Below are 20,792 nucleotides of genomic sequence, written 5' to 3' on the forward strand. Positions count from 1 at the left end.
TAACTATTAATCAAGATGGCCTTCGCTTTGGTGCTGGGAAGAGCTTACAATTGTATCCTTCTGGGCAGCGTTCCCTCTAAGCTGCGCGCGTGCGCAATTGCGCACTGCTCGCACATTCTCAGCGCACAAGAAAATCTAGCCAGCGCACAAAAATGAGGGCTCAAAATGACTAATTAAGAAGCCACTTAAGTCAAAGTTACAGTGCATGAAGGTAAAAATACACGGGTTCCCCTGACGTTGTGTCCTAAATGCGGTATTTTGAAGTCAATGTCGAACGAAGTTGAAAAGTAAAGTCAGGAGAGTTTGTCGAGAACCGGCTTCTTAGGCTCGGCTCACTAAAAGGAACCGGCTCTTTCGGTTCCTAAACGGCTCTTCAGGTTGTTTTTGCTTCTTTAATCCCAACATGACCAAATATTATGTATAACTATGCACAAAACCACTTAAAGGAATGGGGGAATAGAACAAAAAAGAAAACAATACCAAAATGAAAAAGTAGTGAAAAGCTGAGAAAAAAAGAAACAAAAGGAAGAGAAAAGGAAACATTTAGAAAAAAGACAGAAAAAAGAAAAGAAAGAAATGTAGGAAAAAAGTAAATAGAGAACAAAAAGAAAAAAGTAACAGCTCGGAAAAAATAAACACAATGAGATTTTTTTCAAAGGAATTTAAAAATAAGTAGGAAAAAAAACACGGAAAAAAGAATAATAAATACTTTCCAATTATATCAAGTGAATCTTGTTGCCAACATTGTACTTCCACTAAAAATGTGATTAAGTACGGTTCTGAATATTACAACCGACTAAATAAGCCCCCCAAAATTTTAATATTATGTGACAAAATATACCAGGAAATAAAAAGAAATGGATATCTTGTGAAAGAATTGTAAGAACAAACAACTTTTGTAGGCCGTACAACCTTTGCAATAGTACAAGAGTCAATTCATTCAAAAGAGAAAAATAATTTTGCATTGCCGGAAACTCAGCAAAATGTAACTTGATGTCAAGTTTTGGATATGTTTGATAATTATCTTGCCGCACTTGGGATTGCTGTTGCTCACTGTTGTTTCAGGCATTGCTCACCGACTGTGTGTGAACGCTCAGACCCGTGGAAAATTACAGGGAACATTGCTCTTGGGGCCCGCTAACAATTAATCAAGATGGCCTTCACTTTAGTGCCAGGAAGCCTGCTCAAGAGTATTCATATAACAAAGTTTCTCTATCCTTATTGCTCATTTATTATGCTCACACGCCATCTAGTGACCAGCATTATTCACTTCATTTAAACATGTGTTTTCTTTTAAACCAGATTATTTTCTTGTATTTATAATACCTCGCTTAAGCCAATTAGATGTGTTGTTCTATGCCTGTGCTTTCCAATAAATGAGTCTCTAGCCATAGGTCGAGCGTTTTTTTTCTTCCCGAGCCGATTCAGGAACCACGCGCCTCCTATGGAAGGGCTATCAAAAACCTATATCTGCAGGTTGAGTGTGTTTTTTTCTTCATCCTAATACAATCTCAAGTTTTAACATTGACCGTTATCATTGGAAGTGGAGATAAAATAAGCTAATTCAACCATCAAAACATCGAACTTGTATGACGGCACTGAGTGATTTACATATTAAAATCATAGGCTAATATTCCAAATACTTTAGGATGAATTGATCATGTATTTAAAGATCAGGTATATCACATGTGTCACACTCATAGCCCGTGGGCGAATTGTGGCCATGATTTCATGTGGCCGATCGAGTCAATGTTGAGAGAAGCACAAGGGAAAAAATAGCTGCAGTTTTAAATGCTTCCACTGCATGTTGTCAAAGTCAGGCGCCACTCGCAAAGCACCCACTGCAGATGTATTTGCTGACTACAGTTAATCAACCAGAGAACATTAAGGTAATCCATTCTGATGTTATTTCACCTGAAATAAAAGGAAACACAGTCTCAGGTAATATGAAAAATTAAAAAAACTGAAAAATGCAGCAAATTTAAAGAAGCTTTATCGCTTTATCATTAAAGATATAAAATCTAACAGCAAAGTTCCCATATTGAGGTAAACATTTTCATTAAAAATAGAAATAAAATAAAATAAAAATATACAATTAAAGAAATAGCACCCGGGTCCCTTGCAGAAGTGTAAAAAAGCTAATGTAATCGTGAGCCTCCAAAAAGATCCCCAGCCCACCAGCTAAGGCACACTTTTTATGCTATAACTTTACTCGTCCAGCCCCCGTGAAAATATTTATGCCTACCATGTGGCCCCGACCTCAAATTGGTGACCCCTGGTGTAGACTTTTAACACTTTTTAGCGCTGTGTTTTGTGGACTATAAATCGCAGGGTTTTTTTGTAGTTTGGCCAGGGTGCGATTAATACTTTCACGAGACTTTTGTGTGAAATTATTTAAACTTTGTTATATTATTTCACATGTTATTTTCACACTAAACTTTGCGTGTGAAATTATTAACACATTTTATATCATTTCACATATTATTTTCACACTATACATATGAGTAAAACCGTAAGAGGGCGCTTTAGGCCTGTGTTGATCATTTCTACATTGCCGGAAATTTCTAAAAACAACTGAGACGGGTTGAACAAAAATGGCACCGGATGGAAAATATATTCTGCACATTACAGGCTGCAGGTAGTGAAATATGAACGAAAGTTTGGAACTAGTGTGAATTTGGCAATGAGTATGATGTAAGTGACGTTGAAGTGGAAAGAGGAAGTGGTGTTTTGTATACCTCCAGAGTTGGGGGAGTTGTTTACTGGTAAAAGTGACTTTTAGATGAAGATTTAATAGAGTTTACTGATTCGGACTAAAACTGATAGTTTGGTAAGCATTTTCCAGAGTTATCTGAATAACTTTTAATATGTTAAGTAGTTACTGACATTACCAGGTGTGAGAGTCATGTAACATTAGTATACCGTATGTCATAATTGCCCTATTTGGAACACCTGTGGCAGCTTGATTGGCGCCAACAGCCCGGACAAGCTGATTGGTGGCCACACCCTTCTTAAGCCCCGACTTCAGTTCAAACTTTGTCAGATCGTTGCGAGCTGTTGTGTTTCACTCAGTGAGCGTTCCCGTCCGACTTCGTCCCTGTTAAAACCTGTTTCCTGCCTGATTCCCGTTTTTGACCCGTTTCCGAACCTGACTATGCCTGTTTTGCCTGCCGCCTGCCTAGGACCACTATTACGAACTTGACATCGCCTCTGATCTCCAGCCCTGGACAAACGACGTGCCATTCCCGCCTGCCTTCTTCCGACACGGAAGTGTCATCCCCGCCTTGCTCGATTCTGCTCTCCGCCAGTCCTCGGATCAAGCAATCATGCAAGCCTTACTCTCACTCTCTTTAAAAAAAAACTGAGAAACGCATGCAATTGAGTCCTGTGTTCGTTCTGGTTTGTGACACTGTGATCTTTTTCACCCTGTTGTTCTCTATTTTGAATTTCCTTTGAATATTACATGTATGTTTTTGGTGTTTTTTCATGCAAAAATCCCCCAAAAATGTGACCCATACTCTAGTGTGACTTGTAGATGTTTTTCCTTCTTAATTATGCATTTTTGGGCTGGTACAAGTTCTAATCCGGGGCGATTTATAGTCTGAAAAATACAGTAGATCTTTTCCAGAGCATACCGAAGAAATTCAAAGTCAATTTCTCCCATCCCTTACCGGCACACGACCTCGGGCTCAAAATAGCGCGGGTGACGTCCGTCTATGACGACAATCTCGTGATGCTTGTCCAGGAAGCACTCGAGCGCGGACTCGGGCGTCCGGGCGATGTTGCACCTGAACCCGGCTCGGTCGCACGCCCACCACAAGGCATCGCTCTGATTGTCTTCCTTGGCGAAGACCAGTAAGACCTGCCGGCACAGATGAGCAGGAAATAAGAGGACAGCATTGGACAGAGGTGGATCAGGTAGCCAAAACTTTTATTCAAGTAAAATTACTGTTAGTTTGGATTGGCTCCCTGTCCCTACTTTAACCCAGTCCTGTCAATCCCCTGTTGTCAGTCCGTCTGTGAACAGCAGTGTATACTAAGCAGGCCTTTTTCAACCCTGACTCCCGCCCAGTGTTCCCTCTATGATGCGCCTGTGCGCAATTGCGCACTGCTCGCACATTCTCAGCGCACAAGAAAATCTAGCCAGCGCACAAAAATGAGGGCTCAGAATGACTAATTAAGAAGCAAATTAAGTCAAAGTTACAGTGCATGAAGGTAAAAATACACGGGTTCCCCTGACGTTGTGTCCTAAATGCGGTATTTTGAAGTCAAGTCAGAGTAAAACGAAGTTGAGTAAAGTTAGTAGAGTTGGTCGAGAACTGGCTTCTTCGGCTCGGCTCACTAAAAGGAACCGGCTCTTTCGGGTCATAAACGGCTCTTCAGGTTGTTTTTCCTTCTTTAATCCCAACATGACCAAATATTATGTATAATTATGCACAAAACGACTTAAAGGAATGGGGGAATAGAACAAAAAAGAAAACAATACCAAAATGAAAAAGTAGTGAAAAGCTGAGAAAAAAAGAAACAAAAGGAAGAAAAAAAAAGAAGGAAAAATTTAGAAAAAAGACAGGAAAAAAATATTTTTTTTTAAAGGAAGTGAATCTTGTGCCAACATTTTACTTCCACTAAAAAAATGTGATAAGGTACAGTTCTGTATCTTGCAACCGATAAAATAAGCACCCCATCGCCATCGCTCGCTATGAAAGATCCACTTCCATGTTTGGATCGCAATCCGAGTACGAGAGCGACATGCTACCCGCGTCCAGCGAACACCGGATCGTGGGCGCAGCCTTTCTCTTTCCTTCAATAAAACTTGTGGTAAACGCTACGCAATTGGGTCCTGTTTCCGTTCTGGTCCTCACAAAAGAGTACAGTTTCTTCTTTACAAGTCTACTTCAGTAAGTGTAAAGAGTATAGTGATTAATTTCAAGAATACTGGGTAAAAACTCTGAATAAATTTAACGTAGTAAATGAAATGTGTTATTAGCCACCTTTGGCATCAGATGTTGATGAATTATTGTTTTAGATTGTCTTGCCATGAAAATCAAATACCGGATTTTTTGCACTGTAAGGTGTACCCCCAAAAAAATGTATTTTATCGTATATTTTTCATACATAATGCGCCCTGGACTGTAAGGTGTAAAAATAGAATAGAATAGAATAGAATAGAATAGAATTATCCATGGCCCATTATGAATGTCCATAATTGATACATAATCCTTGCACTAATACCCATCTCATAATGCCCTGCCACGCTCTTGTCCTCTTGGGCAAGACCCGTAGGCGGCGATGACGCTTCATAGGAAAATGCCATACTAACTAATGCCAGGTGCCATTAATCAAAAGAAAAGAAAAAAAGGCAATGGCATAGCGAAGCCACCAGAGAGCAGTGTCGGCATCCTTTTTAAGCAGACTTGTTGAGAAACATGGAAACAATTCCAAGAATCTACAAGCACTTCACCCAAAAAATTTTAATCCTTGAAAACATATCATTAATGTTCAAGCACTTTCCAGGATTTCAAGCACCCACACGAAGTCTGCATTTTTTTTTTTAAAAAACTCAGAACACAAAATTATGCTGCTCTAGAGCAGGGGTGTCAAACTCATTTTAACTCGGGGGCCACACGATAGAACAAACATTCTGTCGGGGGCCAGACTAGTAGATAAAAGAGAAAGAAAAAGAGAGCTAAAGAAATAAGAGAAAGAGGGAGGGAAAAGGAGAGAGGGCGGGACAAAGAAAGAAAAAAAGTGAGAGAGGGAGAGAGCGTGAGAAACAAAAGAGATAAAAAGAGAAGTCGTGAGAGAGGGTGAAAGAAAGGGAGAGGAAGAAAGAAATCCACAGAGAAATAGAAAGACAGAAGGAGAGAAAAGAGAAAAGAAAGTGTGAAGGGTAGGAAGAGAAAAAGAGGAAAGACAGAAAAGGAAAAAAGGAAGTTAGGAAGTTTGAGAGACACAGAGAGTGAAAGAGATAGAGACAGAGAGTGGGAGAAAAGGCGTCGAAAAGAGAGAGAGAGAGAGAGAGAGAGAGAGAGAGAGAGAGAGAGAGAGAGAGAGAGAGAGAGAGAGAGAGAGAGAGAGAGAGAGAGAGAGAGAGAGAGAAAAATAAACACAAGTACAGTGTCTTTGTGAGAGGAGCCTGGCTTTGGCAACATCAAGTTGACATATTTCAACCTGCAGCTTGTTTTTCTCTTGCGCTTCTCCGAGTGTTGTCTTGACACCTGTGCTCTAGAGAATCTCCACATTTCATAGTTGTTTAGTTCTAATTTACTTGTAACAGTCTCACCTGAATAGGTTCCTGTCTCACTCTCATAGGTCCCACAAATTGCTCGGTCGAAGAAACCTGCAAAAGAGTGACAAAACATTATCCTGTATTTACGTCACGCTATGGGTGCAACATGATGTATAGCAGGGCCCCAAGAGTGCGTCATAGACGTCCTCCGCACATGACAATGTGATGGATGAACATCATCCGCAACGGATCCGTAACGGCTATAAAAGACCGATTGTGGCAAATTCTTCAAACCTCCGGAGGCCGGTACAACAAGCTCTATTTAGACATATTTCGTATTTTTAACAATGTATCAAGTACAATGGCTTCTATGGCGACTGTCGAGGAAAAACACTCATAAACAAATCAAGTTGTTTATTGTATTAACCGCACTGTGAGGCGCACCGGACTTTATTGCGCACCCTCCAAAATAGTCTTTTATTAGACATATTTTTCATATAAAAGGCGCACTGGAGAAAAAGTGCATGGATTTAAAACTTAAGTACTCGTCTTGGGATCAAGAGGTCGCAGGTTCGATTCCCGGCTCCTCCGTGTTATATGTCGAAGTGTCCTTGGGCAAGACACTGAATCCCTAATGCCCCCGATAGCATGGCTGATCCCGCTATCGGTGTGTGAGTTTGCGGGAATGGGTAAGTGTGAAGCACATTGTAAAGCGCTTTAGGAGGTCTTCATTGACTTGAAAAGCGCTATATAAATACAGCCCATATACATTTACATTAACTAAGATTGCATAGAAAATAAATAAATGCATTGAATTAAAATAATTTATTTCGTAGAACAAAAATTAACATTCTTGTCATGATTGCCTACATGAAGTCACCTGGGGGCAATTGTTTGGCGCGCTGGAGCGCGCTCTCTGATTGGCTGACGTTCTCCTCTTAAGCGATCAGTGTCCAGAGAAGGACGTCAGACCGTACTTCTGTATTCCTGAGTGTTTCGCCAGATTACCAAGTACCAAAGACTACTCTTGCTTGATTCCTGCCTGCCTTCTGATTTTGACCTGTTTCCGTTCCACGTTTTCGACCTGCTCTCCCGCCCTGGCCATCGACCTGCCCGCTGAGCTGTACCGATTCCACCTACCTGTCACGAAACTCCCATTCCGTCCGAAGCGGCAGATGATCGACAGACGCCGGTATCCAAAGCCAGTTCCGACAACTCTTTCTAATAAAGATTCCTTTGAAACAAACACAATTGGGTCCGGGATTCCGTCCTGGTTTATGACAATTCTGGCATCTGGTTTCACGTTAATTCGTTCATAATTGGTTACTGTGCTGTCCTCACTCTGAAGTACAGTAATCCCTTACTGTATTGCGGTTTACTTATCACGGTATCTGTCACGGTTGCCCACGGCGCCCAACTGATTGGCTTCCCTCCTATTTAAGCTCAGTGCTCTCACTCACCCTTTGTCAGTCTGCAAGGAACCTCTGCACCCACAGGACGTGGGTTTTGACTCTGTCCGGTTTCCTGCTTATGTTTCCTGTCCGGTATCGTTCCCGTCTATTTTGGCCTGTTTAATATCGTTCTCCAGTTTTGTTACAGGCTGTTTTGTTCTGTTTGATATCGATCTCTTGTGTCTGGTAGCATTCCCGTCTAGTTTGTCCTGTTTAATTTCGATCTCCAGTGTCTGGTATCGTTTCGGTCTATCTCATCCTGCTTGTTATCGGACTCCAGTCTCCAGTGCCTGATATCTATCCTGTCTGTTCCGTCTGTCCGGTATCGACCCCGTCTGTCCGATATCCGCTCGTGCAATTGGTATCGATCTCGTCGGCCTCTGGCTTCCTGTCATTCCATGCCAGACTGCTGCCTTACGTCTTCCGCTAAACAATGGCGTTTGGGTTGACGTGCATGACTGCCCCTTTTCCCGTAATATAATGCTTGTGTGAGAAACGTCACGCATCTGGGTTCTCCTCCTGTTCTGGTTCTTGACAGTATCACTACTCCCCGGATTTTCATCATGTGTTGTGTTCTGTATTCTGATTAGCAGAGGAATAACAGAGGATTATGCTTTCTATCACCAACAAAGATGGACCCCTCCACCCGCTATACTTGCTCTGGAGCCACATGCGGTCTTTGACCAGTCCTAGCTGCTCCCTGTTTTTTTTTTTTTTTTTTGGGTGCGCTTTAAGTCTAGAAAATACGGTATTTTGGGGAGATTTACAGAGACGCTTTTGTCCATTGATGGACTTTGCATGTTCTCCACTTTTATGTGCACTTAGCTTGAAGGGCTTCTGTGAAAAAGATCTTTACTTTGTTACGTCACGAAGCTATTTAACTTGGTGTTGACTTTCTACGTGACACTGTTTATTCCAGAAAGACGAAAGATTCAAGATGGCCACGCAATGGCCGCTTAACACATAATGGAAGCATTTTCCTTTCCGAGCTTAGGTTCCCAAAACTATTATGAATGAGATTTCCTAAAAAGTCACTACTTTGAAGGCATGAGATTTGGCTAGATACTAGCACCATTAGTGTAAATTAAATTGTCGATTAGAAAAAATACAAATGTAAAGTAAATACAGTAAATATAATGAGATGAGACCTTGAGTATAAGTTCAGAGGTAAAAATGACCGTCCAGTGGGATCTTCCAGCCAAAGTTTCAATTTTTTTTCCACTTTTTCAGGAAAAATATGTTTACCAAATTTTATTTTGGGAAAGTATGTAAGCATTTCATCCTAATTTTCTTTTCTAAAATAAAAAAGCAAAACAAAGGAAAAATAACAGACTTTTGTGAGGTTTGTTTTGGTGTGGGATGACTAATTAATTATTTCTGACAAAGGTAATGTTTCAAAGTTGTTGGCGGATAAATACATTTTCATTGTTTTTTCCGACATAGAAAGAGCTCCCATGGTTGTCTTATTTTTTTGTAGAAAAGGGGATTTAACAAAGAAAAAAACTGGTAGACTTTAGATTTTTAAGCTTTTTTTAAAAAAATCTGCTCATAAAATATAAGTGTACAAAATTTTAGATTTCAAGGTTTTTCTTTTAGTCCCAGAGAGTGAAACCTTTTTGGAAAAAAATGTAAAATTGGCTTGTGAGTTGTTTTTTTTTTTTTGTTGTATTTCGGCATTTTTGCAGGTTGCTCAAGCATGAAAAAAATACATTTTTACTCACGCCTTTAACTCATCATGCATTGTGTTCTGCATTCTGATTGGCTAAACAGAGGAAGATGCTTTCTATCACCAACAAACTTGAACCTCTCCACCTGGTTGATGAGTTGGTTATTTTCTGGTTTTATTTGATTCAGCAGGTTGTTCAAGCATGGAAATGTTTCAAATCCTTACTCACGCCTTTAACTTATCATGCATTGTGTTCTGCATTCTGTTTGGCTAAACAGAGGAAGATGCTTTCTATCACCAACAAAGTTGGACCTCTCCACCTGGCTGATGAGTTGGTTATTTTTTGGTTTTATTTCATTCAGCAGATTTTTCAGTCATAAAACATGTTAAATTCCAACTTTAACTCTTTTTTCAAAACTCATTCTTTAAAATCGAAACCCCAGCATAACACTAGCAGCATACCCCAGCATAACACTTTTTCAGGGTAAATTTGTTTACCAAATTACATGTTGGGGAATGATAATAGCATTTTATACTGATATTGTTTTTCCTCCCCCCCAAAAATTGAATACAGGATAACAAAAATAGCAGACTTTGGATATTTCTTTGTTTTTTGTTGTTGGTTTTTTTATACCTTTCTGAAATCATATCATTTTGCTCATTGTTTTTGTTCTTATCACTTCCCTCCGGGAAGGGTTATATTTGGGGGTGAGGGACAGAAATGGTCGATTCCAACCAGGTGGGAGAGGGGAAGTGCTTTGTACGCCTTGGGAAAAAAATCACTTCTCCATAATGCTCACTTCTGATATTAACTCATTTTGTCCTATTAAATCCAGGTTTAAAATAGAAACACCATCTTAACAACGCAGCACTTATATCCTATCACCAAGAGGAGCTTTGTTAAGCCACCTGACATAAAAAATAGCTCAGGGCTTTCATTTTGCAAGAAAGTCAGGCTTTCAGAAAACTACTGATAACCAATGAGTAGATTACAATGTACAGGACAACTCAACCCTGAGGGTGCGAGATTCGGAATGCACAGTACCGAGAGAAATGAGCTTTGATTGTGGTATCTGTCAATGGCAGTGATAGATTTTATCATTCGATTTTTTTATTTTTCTCCATATTTGAAAAGAGCTTATACTCTATGCATAGGGCCTAGGGGGCCTCCAAGAGTGGTTACCTTTTTGGGGGGGCCAACATTGTCCCCAATGTCACTTTGTGCGTCCACTCAAAAATACTTTTATAGAAATACAACAAAAAATACTACACAATAACTAATAAACTAAATATCAAATATAGTGCTTAAAAACAAGTACCTCATACATTATTTTGCTTTCATTCTGAAAATAAAAAAATAGTATAGAATGACTACAAAAGTACTACTGCAGTGATACTATATTACAAAATACTACTACAGAATGTTTTACTCCGAAAATACTACAAAAAGACAACAACAGTAATATTACAAAGTACTAAAGAAATATGACAAAAATACTACTATGGAAATACTACAAAAAATCGACAAAAACACTGCTTTGGAAGTACATCAATAATACTTCTACAGAAATACAAAAAAATGCCAATCCATAATAATATAATATAAAAAAACACTGGAGAAATATTACTCCAAAAATACTACTTTAACAGGTTTGCAACAGAAATACTGCCAATTACACCTGTAGCAATACTACAAAAATTTTCCTATGGAAATATCAGAAAATACAAAAAAAATAAAACTAGAGTAACTTTGGACTACAATAATACTACTAAAATACTGGAGATATACATCGAACATTCTTATATGGAAATACTACAAAATACAATAGAAATACAAAAATACTAATAAATTAATACTACAGTAAAAAAAATACACTATGACCATAAAACTACTGTAATAATACAAAAATACTAAGAAAATACTACAGATATACAACAAAAAATCTACTTTCGAAATACAACAAAAGTACTACAGAAATACAAAAGAAATACTACATATAAATTACTTCGACTATTTTTAAAGAACAGTTTTTTTTCCCAGCTTGGCTCACTTTAGGGTCCCAACGGCTCTTTTGTCACGGTCGCCATGACGACCAGTATGCCACGCCCCCGAACTCAAGCTGATTGCTGTTCTGCTATTTAAGGCTGGATTTTGGGTTTGGCAGGTGCTGGTTCATTACTACTCATTATTCACAATCCCGGTCTGTTATGCCTTGTCCTGTTTTAGTCTGTTATGCCTTGTCCTGTTGAGTTCGTGCCGGAGGAACTCTGTATTGTTCTGTTTTGCCTCGGAGTATTGGGCGACTTTTATTTTGTAAAAATAAAACTTATGGATCGTCAACGCATTTGAGTTCTCCCTTCATGCCTCCTGCCTCTGTTCTGGTCCGGTCTTCCCTTCCACGCCACCACGTTCTCGTGACAGAATGAACCAGCCAACAAATAGAACTCAGCGAACGATCCCAGCGCGACTTGGGAGAGCTGGAGAGCGCAGTTCGGCAGGCGCCTACTGAGTTGGCCTTCCCTGCCCGTTCGAACCACGGCCCCGCCCGTCGTGGCCCTTGCTGTGCCTCGAATGGGGTCCCAGGAAGAATTGACGCCTGCCTGCCCAACTCCCGTGCCGATTGCCTGCTATTCCCTCTCCCCTGCGTGCAAGTCCGACTCCGACTCCGCTGCCCGTCGGGCCGACTCCGACTCTGATGCCTGCCTGCCCGACTCCCGTGCCGACTGCCTGCTATTCAGTCTCTCCTGCGTGCCAGTCCGACTCCGCTGCCTGCGTGCCAGTCCGACTCCGCTGCCTGCGTGCCAGTCCGACTCCGCTGCCTGCGTGCCAGTCCGACTCCGCTGCCTGCGTGCCAGTCCGACTCCGCTGCCTGCGTGCCAGTCCGACTCCGCTGCCTGCGTGCCAGTCCGACTCAGCTGCCTGCGTGCCAGTCCGACTCCGCTGCCTGCGTGCCAGTCCGACTCAGCTGCCTGCTAGTCCGACTCCGCTGCTCCTGTTTTGCCGGTTCTGATTTTGACTCTCTCATGTCTTGTCTGTTTTGATTTTGACTCTCTCATGTCTTGTCTGTTCTGATTTTGCCTGTCCTGTTTACTTGCCCTGATTTTGCCTGTCCTGTTCTCGTCGGTTCTACCTGTCTGTCATCTCCTGTCCAGTTGGCCACCAGACACCCCCTGCTGAGCGCCGATTCCGATCCGCCCGACGCAGATGGCGCCTGCCTCTCCCCGTTCCTGCGTGTTCGGAGGAGGGAGCAGGGTTGCCCCAATCGCGATCGTCAACATTCCGGGGCGCGAGGTAGTAATTTTTTCTTTTTTGGGACCTCGGGAGCTGTCCCTTAAGAGGGGGGCTCTGTCACGGTCGCCATGACGACCAGTATGCCACGCCCCCGAACTCAAGCTGAAGCAGATCAGCTGATTGCTGTTCTGCTATTTAAGGCTGGATTTTGGGTTTGGCAGGTGCTGGTTCATTACTACTCATTATTCACAATCCCGGTCTGTTATGCCTTGTCCTGTTTTAGTCTGTTATGCCTTGTCCTGTTGAGTTCGTGCCGGAGGAACTCTGTATTGTTCTGTTTTGCCTCGGAGTATTGGGCGACTTTTATTTTGTAAAAATAAAACTTATGGATCGTCAACGCATTTGAGTTCTCCCTTCATGCCTCCTGCCTACGTTCTGGTCCGGTCACCTTCCACGCCACCACGCCGCTCTCGTGACATCTTTAGGTTGTTTTTGTTGCTTTAATCCCTACGTTACCAATTGCTATGTAACATTATGCAGGCAAAGACTTAAAAAGGGGATTTTTTTTTTCCAAAAAGACAAAAATGGGGAAAAAATAAAAACAAAAGAAGATTGTTATGCATACATTAATTATAAGTGTCCTATACCAGCATGTGGTGTCTCAGGGTATTACATTGTTGATCAAATTTGCAAAACATTGTATGCAACAGGAATCAAACCCGCACAGTGGAGGTAACTAAACCACCAGTGGTACAATTAAGGTACCAAAAGTTCATATATCTATCCATTATCTGCACCGCTTATCCTCAGTAGGGTCAAGGGGGTGCTGGGGCCCATCCCAGCTATCTTCAGGTAGTGGGCAGGGGACACCCTCAACTGATTGCCAGCCAGTCGTAGAGCAGACAGAGACAGACAACTCACTCGCTCATTCACACCTAGGGACAGTTTGGACCGGCCAATTATCCTGACATGCATCGTTTTTAGGTATGAGGAAGGAAACCGGACTGCCCGGAGGAAACCAAGGCAGTCAAGGGGAGCACATGCAAACTCCACATGGGGAGGCTGCGGTAGCTGGAATTGAACACTGAACCTCTGCACGGTGGGGCTGCGCGCTAACCACCCAGCCGTCATGCCGTTAGTCATTAGAACTCCCTTCATTATCACACTACCTTTACTTTACAGAAACACTGTTTTGCATAGTGCATTCTAATAGGTTAAACAGTCTCTCCAACAAACACACAGATAAAATCACTCTAGAAGTACATTATCAATAGGATTACATTCAGCCGCCACAAAGCGCACATCGTTAACAAACTGGCACAGTCTCCGATCCTCGTTTTGTTCGACCTTCAGGCGCAAGAGTCGGCATCAGCGCCTTCATGTGACTCGCGCGCACACTGACCAGAGGGGTAAACAAACCGCTTGTGCATACAAATATGTGCACAATACACACTCACAAACATGCGCACCGTGTAAGATCGTCTGGATCCTGCAGGGTGGGAAAGACTTGAAGTTTTGGTCTGAAATAATCAATGGCGTCATTGATCCCTGCTCCGAAGCAACAGTTGATGCGCACACAACGACACACTCAACGACACAGTCAAAGACACGCACCCGTGACACGGCGCTAAATGCGGCCGTCGGAACGAGCTCGTGTTGATCAGCTGCCGTTTTTCGCAATTATTGGTTTATTTCTGAGTTTGGTAGGTTCATATGGATGACTTGGATTAGTAGAATCGTGCGAAATTATGAATGGCTGCCAGTATAGAGGCCCAAAGACTAATCGATTGGTCAACAATAAATCCTTTATCAAATAATCTACTATTTTTGTAATCGTTTACGTAGGATTTGGATCATAAAACTACTCCAATAGTCGGAATTTCAGTTTATCAAAAAGACATATTTCAAGCACTTTTGAAGGGGTTTCAAATCCAATTTAACTCCTCCAGTACCATAAAAAGGAGAAATACGATTCATTTTGCAGAGCAACGAATATATCTGTGATCTATATATGCAATTTTTAAGCTGGTGTGAGCATTTTTCAAGACAGGATTTATACATCTTGAGTACATCACGAATATATTTGTTTTTGTGACAAATATCTCCCCGTATTTTAAGTTGAAGGAAGTTCTTACCATTAGACTTTACAATTGGGAAACTCAACCTTCAATTTATGCATGGCCGATAGTAAATCTCCATTATTGATATGTTATCCTTACACTGACATTCATTTCTGTTTAGGTGTAGCATTACCTATCCTCTTGGGAGCGACCAGTAAGGGCAACGGCGCTTCACTGGATAATACCATACAAACTAATTCCAGATGCCGTTAGTAACAAGGGAAGATGAAATGCAAAGCCAGCAGAGAGCAGTGTCTGCATTATTTTTAAGCAAATCTGTTGTGAAACAAGAGTAACAATTGTAAGCATTTACAAGCACTTCACCCAAAATTCAAGCACTATTCAGTCCTTAAAATAAAGACATTAAAATCTAAGCATTTTTAAGGATTTCAAGCACTTGCACAAACCCAGTTCCTTGTTTTTCTTGATACAAAAACACTTACAGTATCATACGTGTATAAAGCAGTTTTTAGCTAAATAATAACTCAAAGTTTAAGGTTTTATCATATGTTCCTCTAATTGTGCAATGATTTATCAATCATATCGCAGACTAAAACATTGATTGCAATAGGCATCAAACCCGAGTGGAGAGGGTAGGAGCAGCAACAAATCCTAACCACTAAACCACCTGTGATATAGATGACATATGAAAAGGCATTTGATTTTCTCGTGGTCAAACTCATTTTAGTCATGGTACCAGAGAAAATGGATAAAACAGAAAGTTTCCCTCAAAATTGAGTACTGTGAAATGTGATTGCCTCCTTTCCTGATATCTGTGTTTTTGCATATTTATCACTCACAAAGGTTTCAGATCATGAAACTAATCTTAATATCACACAGGGACAACCCAAGGAAATACAAAATTCCGTTTTGAAATCTTGATTCCATTTTTTAAGGCACAAAAAAATCAAAACCTTTTTGGCCCTATGTGAAAAAGTAATTGTTTCCTGAACCTAATAGCGAGTCGGGCCACCTTTGGCAGCGATACCATTAATCAATTTTGTAAAATCATTGGTAATGAGTCTTTCACATTGCTATGGGGGGATTTTGGCCCACTCTTCTTTGCAAAATTGTTTCCAATCTGCCATATTGGATGGTTTTCTAGTATGAAGTGTGATTTAAGTTCACACCACGGCCTCTCAATTGGATTTAAACTATGACTTTGACTTGGCCACTTCAGAACCTTGAAGCAGCAAAGCAGCCTGAGACCATCACAAGCCACCACCATGCTTTACTGCTGGCATCAAGTTCTTTTTGTCGAATGCTGTGCCATTTTAATGTCAGATGTAACGGACTACACAGGTTCCAAAATGTTTACTTTTGACTCATCAGTCCACAGAATGTTTCTTGAGAAGTGTTGAGGATAATCAAGATGCTTTTTGGCAGATGTGAGATGGATCATTGTCTTTGTTTTGTGACATCAGTGGTTTTTGCATGGTAATTTTCCCATAGATGCCATTTTTGGCCTTTCTTATGGAGTCATGAACAGTAAATGGTCTAGAGTGGCCAAGTGGAGGTCCGGGGTTAAACCCGCTTGAGATGCCGTGGTGTGGCCTTAAATGAGGGGGTTCATGCTTGAAAACCCTCCAATATGGCAGATTTGAAGCAATTTTGCAAATAAGAGATGGACAAAATGTATCCACAGCATTGTGAAAGACTCATTACCAATTGTCGTAAACATTTGATTTTTTTGTTATCGCTGCCAAAGGTGGCCAAACTCGCTATTAGGTTCCTGGGGCAATTACTTTTTTACACCGTCTAAAAAGGTTTTAAATTTTTTTGTGACTTAATAAATTTAATCAAGATTTCTCATCTCATCTCATTAGCCGTACCGCTCATCCTCATTAGGGTCGCGGGCGGGCTGGAGCCCGTCCCAGCCATCTCTGGGCAGTGGGCAGGGGACATTCCAAAGACATGCATTTCAGGTGGATTGGCCGGTCCAAATTGTCCCTAGGTGTGAATGAGCGAGTAAGTTGTCTGTCCCTGTGTGCCCTGCGATTGGCTGGCAATCGATTGAGGGTGTCCCCTGCCCACTGCCCGATGATTGCTGGGATGCACTCCAGCACCCCCGCGACCCTACTGAGGATAAGCGGTGCAGCTAATGAGATGAGATGATATAATGAAACACATGTACAATAAGACATGTTAAACCACATAAATAAACACGTTTAACATTATTTTGTATTCTGTAGGGGGAAAATAGGACAGTTTGTAAGGGCATGGAGCCCTGGAGCTTGACAGGTATGCATCTGCGAGGGATGCGGCTCCGCCTGTGACGTCACGCCAATGCCGGCGCCGATCGGCCCACCATAAACAAACACGGAGGGCCCGCTCACGTGCGCCCCTCGGTTACCTTGACGCCGGCGTCGCTGGTTTGCGTCTCGGCTTCGATGAGGACGCCTCCTCCTCCGCCCGTGTCCTGGCGTTCCCGGCGGGAATTGAAGCTGGAGTGACGGCTGTGGTAGGCGATGACGGAGGGGATGGCGTCGGCCGCGTCGGTCTTGATGAAGAGGCTGTGGGGGGCACCGCCACTGCCGCCGCCCCCTTGCGAGATGGTGGTGGTGGTCTGGTGCGGCGAGTTGGATTCGTCCGAGTCGCGGCAGTAGATGACGCCGCTCTGCGAGACATGGATGCTGGGTGCGCAGCCCATGCCGTCCCGCTGCTACGGTCCTCCGCCTCCTCCTACCTTCCGCTAAGGCGGCAGGCTGGATGTCATGTTGGCTACGCGGCGTCTGGCAACTGAATGGAACGAGCGGTACCTAAACGCACCACTAGCCGTTTCTTCTTCTGTTGGATCGTTGGGAGGAACTGATTTGATGTGACATTAGTTATTCGCCACCACCACCCCCCACCTCTCTCAAAATCCCACCCACTCACGTTATGACATAATACCCTCTTGGCCCCTGTCTAGTCTACACATGACAAAAAAGTCATAGTCAAGGTTTTTTCAAACAAACCTGAGGCGTTTAACAAAAGCTGTAAAGTATAAAACCAAACTAGGCACTGAAATCTGCAGCGATGACTGGGGTGCCTCTCGGCAATGTACTAAGCCCCATTTAAAATGTTATATAATAACTCTCATATTGATTTATTGTTATTGTTCTTTATAGCCATGTTCTCCTCGTGCTTGCGTGGGTTTCCTCCGGGCACTCGGTTTTCTCCCACATTCCAAAAAAAAGCCCATGCATGTCAGGTTAATTGGCCGGTCCAAATTGTCCCTAGGTGTGAATGAGCAAGCGAATTGTCTGTCCCTGTGTGCCCGGCGACTTGCTAGTAACCAGTTCAGGGTGTCCCCTGCCCACTGCCTGAAGATGGCTGGGATGGGCTCCAGCACCCCCGCAACCCTACTGAAGATAAGCGGTGCAGATAATGGATGGATGGATGGATGTTTTTATAGTGGGGTGGCACGTCGGGTGGGTGGTTAGCACTCAGCCCCTTGGTGCGGAGATCCAGGTAGAGTTTTGCATGTTCTTCCCGTGCTTGCGTGGATTTCAACCAGTTCAGGGTGTTCCCTGCCCACAGACCAAAAGATGGCTGGGATGGGCTGTGGTTTATTTAAGTATTGATTACAAAATAAAACACTTGGATAAAAACTTACGAACCTTCGATTCATTTATGTTCGATTCTCTTGGCCGCGGCTGCTCGGTTTCCATATTCTTTAGCATAATGTAGAAATCAACGCATCACTGCCAACAAAAATGGAAAACATTCCATAGAGGGAAAGTGAGGTTTTAGATTTAATTCTTATTTGTGGGAACAAGTCTCTTAAGCCTATAGCACAATAACCTTCAAATTGCTAGATACGCTACGGTGTAAGCATCCATGAGCACTTCCGCTAACAATGCATTGAGTGTGACGTCCCGCTTCTTCTTTCCCTTACTTGATCTAATTGCATTAGCCTGTTTTTGTTATGTGTTATCATGAAGCTAGAGTTGTAATATTGAAATATATCACTCCGTATATTTAGTCATGATTGTTTGATTTCTTTTTTTATAACGTCTTCATTACAGTCATTCATACCCTTCCATTGATCAGACATAATCAGTCTCTTTATTTAGTCGGACACAATTTTTCAATCTCTGCTCCATTTATTAAAAATTGCAATCCCCATGTTAAGAGATGATAAACCTTACAAAAAACGGTAAAAAAAAACGGGTCGTTAGCCAGGACAAGAGATCAAAACGTAGTCGGGGTATATATATATATATATATGTATATATATATATATATATATATATATATATATATGTATATATATATATATGTGTATATATATATATATATATATATATATATCTATATATATATATATATATATATATATATATATATATATATATATATATATATGTATAGAGAGAGAATATACTACGGAGACTCAAAGTGACCAAAATACAATATTATTTTCCCTCTCCTTGCGAAAAAAGTGAAAAAAAGAGGAGGAAAAAATATGGAAAAAAAAACTTTAAAAGCATTTAAAAGGGGGGGGAAGAAAAAACAAAAAAAAAGAAAGGAAAGAAAGAAGAAAAAAAGCGAAACAAAATTATGAAAAATAAAAGACAAAAAGGCCAGTAAAAAGAGGAAGATAAGAAAAAGCAAAAAAGAAAAAGATAAGAAAAAATGAAAACAACCAAAATAATACTTAAATGAGCTAAATTGATATTACAATGTAACTATTTTTTTCACCATGTTCTAATTTTTCTCAGTTTTTGGGAGAAAAAATAAATAATTAAAATTCCGTACAAAAGAGAAAAAGTTAGAAAAACAGGTTTTAAGAAGAGCCTTGGCAGCAAGATGATGGCCATGATGTCAGCTCCTTCTTGGTGAGGATCATCTTATGTCAAGTCAAGTCATGTTTATTTGTATAGCCCTTAATCACAAAGGATCTCACAGGGCTTTAACGAATATTACAATGATATTACAAAAATACAGTAATACTTCAAAATTAATGTCAAATTTAGTGTTAAAAAGTACCAAAAAATTATATTATTTGACTTTCATTCTGAAAAGAAAAAGATGACTACTGAAACGGTACAAATGTGATACCAAATATTAAAAAATGCTGCTACTGAAATACTGGACATGCAACTACAGTAATATTACAGAAATATATGTACAAAACTACTGCAAATATACTACTACAGTAACACTAAAAAAAAATCAGAAATAGTGGAAAAATAAATGCTGATTTCTCGACCGCCACGTATTTAAAGAAATTCATGTTTACATGATAGTTCATTTATTTGCTTGTCATGTAAATGAATTATTTTTTTGTTTTTTCAAATTACTTTTTTTTTTACCACTAGGAGGCGTTAAATAAAACACATTTCATTTCCCATGAGAAATTGCTTGCACACTGGCACTCCTCCTTATCTAATTCATTTGGCTTCCTCTAGCGGTTACAGAGTGTAATGCATTAGTTTGAAATATTTTGTATTGTAATCACATAAAAAAATGTTTTTATAAACTTCATTCATCCATTCATTCATTTTCTCAAAAATATAGATCTAAAACAGGAGTCTCAAACTCGCAGCCCAAGGGCCAATTGCGGCCTCCAGGATGATAGTTTGAGACCCCTGCCTTAATATTAGTTGTTGCTGTGTTCTTTCGTGCCACTGACACAAGTGCTAAAAGCACAACAGAAGAAGATAAAATACAGAGACTCAAAATGAGCAAAACTCACCTAATTACTTTTGAAAGAAATACAAGAAATAAAGGGAAAAAATGCTGAGAGCACTGTCATGGCCGTCAACAGGAAGTCAGCATTGAGCCTCTTCTGCTGGCAGCATCGACTAGCTTAGCCTGTTATGCCATAAGCCGGCCTTTGTTTCCCTAAATCTTAATTATGCACGGCTCAACTGAATCCGCCTTCCCGCACACGCGTCAGCCCGTATTTGTCTATGTAAGTGTTTCTCAGCGACGTGAGAAAAATCTCGGGAGACACTCTGTTAAGATTTCTGGTGGACCCAAATGAAGAGGAAGCAAAAGTGGAATCTGCGGTGCTCGAAAAAAGGAATGAAATTTGATAACAAAACACGGGAAAAAAGTGGGAAAAAAACAAATGATCAAAAAACAACAATCAAACTGTAAGAAA

The 20,792-nt window shown here is 41.0% G+C and overlaps 1 protein-coding gene across 1 annotated transcript in view; it reads right to left on the reverse strand.

Annotated features, from left to right (window-relative positions):
* Positions 1–17,514, reverse strand: part of pde8b (phosphodiesterase 8B) — a 45,661-nt gene extending 28,147 nt beyond the window's left edge. The window contains exons 1-3 of the mRNA XM_088356277.1: positions 17,052–17,514; positions 6,284–6,340; positions 3,672–3,862 (exon numbers count right to left, since the gene is read on the reverse strand). Coding sequence (XP_088212403.1) covers positions 3,672–3,862; positions 6,284–6,340; positions 17,052–17,348 — 545 coding nt within the window. The 5' untranslated portion in view covers positions 17,349–17,514. The remainder of the gene's footprint in view (positions 1–3,671; positions 3,863–6,283; positions 6,341–17,051) is intronic.
* Positions 17,515–20,792: the final 3,278 nt, after the last annotated feature.

Source organism: Urocampus carinirostris, chromosome 16 (genome assembly GCF_059441175.1).
Source record: "Urocampus carinirostris isolate Australia breed hairy pipefish chromosome 16, RoL_Ucar_1.0, whole genome shotgun sequence".
NCBI classification, from domain to species: Eukaryota; Metazoa; Chordata; class Actinopteri; order Syngnathiformes; family Syngnathidae; genus Urocampus; species Urocampus carinirostris.